At 44.9% G+C, this 2,050-nt stretch overlaps 1 protein-coding gene across 1 annotated transcript; it reads left to right on the top strand.

Annotated features, from left to right (window-relative positions):
• Positions 1-283: 283 nt before the first annotated feature.
• LOC115922727 (ras and EF-hand domain-containing protein-like) lies at positions 284-1,119 on the top strand (the record flags this gene model as incomplete). Its single annotated transcript, XM_030982237.1, has 2 exons — positions 284-430; positions 932-1,119. Coding segments are annotated over exons 1-2 (335 nt in total), but the record flags the coding sequence as incomplete, so codon positions are not given.
• Between the last annotated feature and the right edge of the window lie 931 nt (positions 1,120-2,050).

Below are 2,050 nucleotides of genomic sequence, written 5' to 3'. Positions count from 1 at the left end.
CAGGATTTAGGGCATTGCTGATATTGCTGGCATCGTCACTTCGAGCATAATCCCTGGACACAAGGCATCCAAACGGGTTTTTTATAGTTTCTGCCAAGCGCCTTCAAATGACACGCCGTGGTGAGACCGGCAATTACGGCTTGATAACTCAATTGGTGAAGCACCTGGGCTACATTCTGGGGGTCGAAGGTTCAAATGCCTCTTCCAAATTAATTGTTATGCTCTTGTCTTAAAATCAACGCCGTTGTCTTTCATCTTTCCCTCCAAGGAGCTCGGGGCCAAAATGGCCAATGACGAAGGGCTCAGCCCGGATTCCATCCGACGACTGTTCGTTGCCTGCGATCTGAACGGCAACGGCTACATCGAGCGGAACGAGTTGGCGGCTGTCTGTCACGAGCTGGATCCGGAAGAGCTTCAAAAAGTCTTTCAGGTAATTGTGCTTTGTAACAGTTTTTGAAGAATCTGGCAATTTCCCACAAAACTTCAGCGCTGTTAATCTAAAGTAAGTGAAAGGCTGTGCCGGGTGACCTTAAATCTCTTGTGAGAGTTTTGTGAGGTTCTGAAATGTGCGTGACATGTACGGGGTGAGTAAAAAGAAAACCCGAAGCTAAATGGCAAGACCAATTTTTGAATGCAGTTTTGCTTTCGTTTAGAAAAGCATCATTCAAATCACTCATGTGCTTTTAAAGTTACGGAATTTTGAACACAACCACCGTTCTAAAGTTCTGTCACAGATCACAAAAAAGTATGTGTTTCTTTCAGCAAATGAAAACAATTCATATGCATCCCTATGAGAATTGTTTTCGTTTCGCTGAAAGAACAGTTACTTTGATTGTTTTGTTTGAAGAGTGGGTGTTACTATATAATGCAACCCTCTTTCTCGAGTACGACCACGCCCACAACTAAAACTTGAGCATATCTTCCCTTACAGGCTCTTGATCTGGACGGCGATGGCCGCATCAGCCTCCTCGACTTCTCAGCCGGTTTCGACAGCGTGGGAGACACCCTCCTGGCGCTGAGTCGCCGTAGGCGGCGCCAGCAGCTCATAAAGAGCGCCACCAGCGAGGAGCTGGAGGAATTCCTGGCCAGGCTCGGCAGCGATTTTGACCTGATTTCATGGTAAGTCAAAAATTAAACTTGACTTTTAAAATAAACAGAAAGCTGCATTTGTTTTTTGGCATTCAGTTTGCCATCTAGACTGGACATATCGCACAAATTCATCCTTTTTATTACATTTCTGAAATAGGCGCAATAGACCTTTATCATGCTGCCACCATTTCAGTCATGTTCCCTTTATCCAATAACAGCACTGAATGATAATGTGTTTTATGCAAAAGGAACTAGACTTTTTTGCCTTCCAGCCTTGCTTTGGTTATGTTGATTCGAATGGGAAAAACATCAAGATGGCCGCAACATGATAATGGTATATTAAAGCGAGTTTCACGCTTGACGATAATGCGAATGCAAAGAGAACTGTGCCAATTGGACGAAAAATTCACGGCGCATAAATAACCCGCCGAAGGTGGAAATGTGTTCAACTCTTGTGGATTCGCCCCGCGCACGTTTTGCCGTCAAAGAATCGTCTTTTCGTCTCTTCGATAACCTTCAACAGTTTTTATTGTAGATTGATGTAGATTGTAGTATTGGAGTGTCATGGCCTAGCGGTTCAGAGCACCGCATCGGCCTCATGCTCTAGTTTTTCAGAGGCAGCAGAATGTGGGTTCCAGCCCGGGTCTGGACACTTGTGCCCTTAAGCAAGGCACTTAACCATTATTGTTTTGTCCTTCAGATGGGACGTAAAGCCGTAAGTCCCGGGTGTGTGTAATACAATACACGTAAAAGAACTTATCGCTAAGAGAAGGGGTTTGCCTCGGTGTTTCTGGCTTCCGGTTAAAACTCGCATGCGGAGTATTTAGGAGAAGAACCAACCAAGTACCAAGTACCAAGATGCCATCAAGAAATATAGGTCTTTTTATGGATTTTCAGTCAAATTGTATCTGATATCCAGTTGCCCCTATGGGCTCCGTGTGCCAACGAAAGAGGGCGCCCT

The sequence above is a fragment of the Strongylocentrotus purpuratus genome, unplaced genomic scaffold (assembly GCF_000002235.5).
Source record: "Strongylocentrotus purpuratus isolate Spur 01 unplaced genomic scaffold, Spur_5.0 spur5_contig_256, whole genome shotgun sequence".
In the NCBI taxonomy this organism is placed as follows: domain Eukaryota; kingdom Metazoa; phylum Echinodermata; class Echinoidea; order Camarodonta; family Strongylocentrotidae; genus Strongylocentrotus; species Strongylocentrotus purpuratus.
This window is presented reverse-complemented; position numbering and strand designations above follow the sequence as displayed.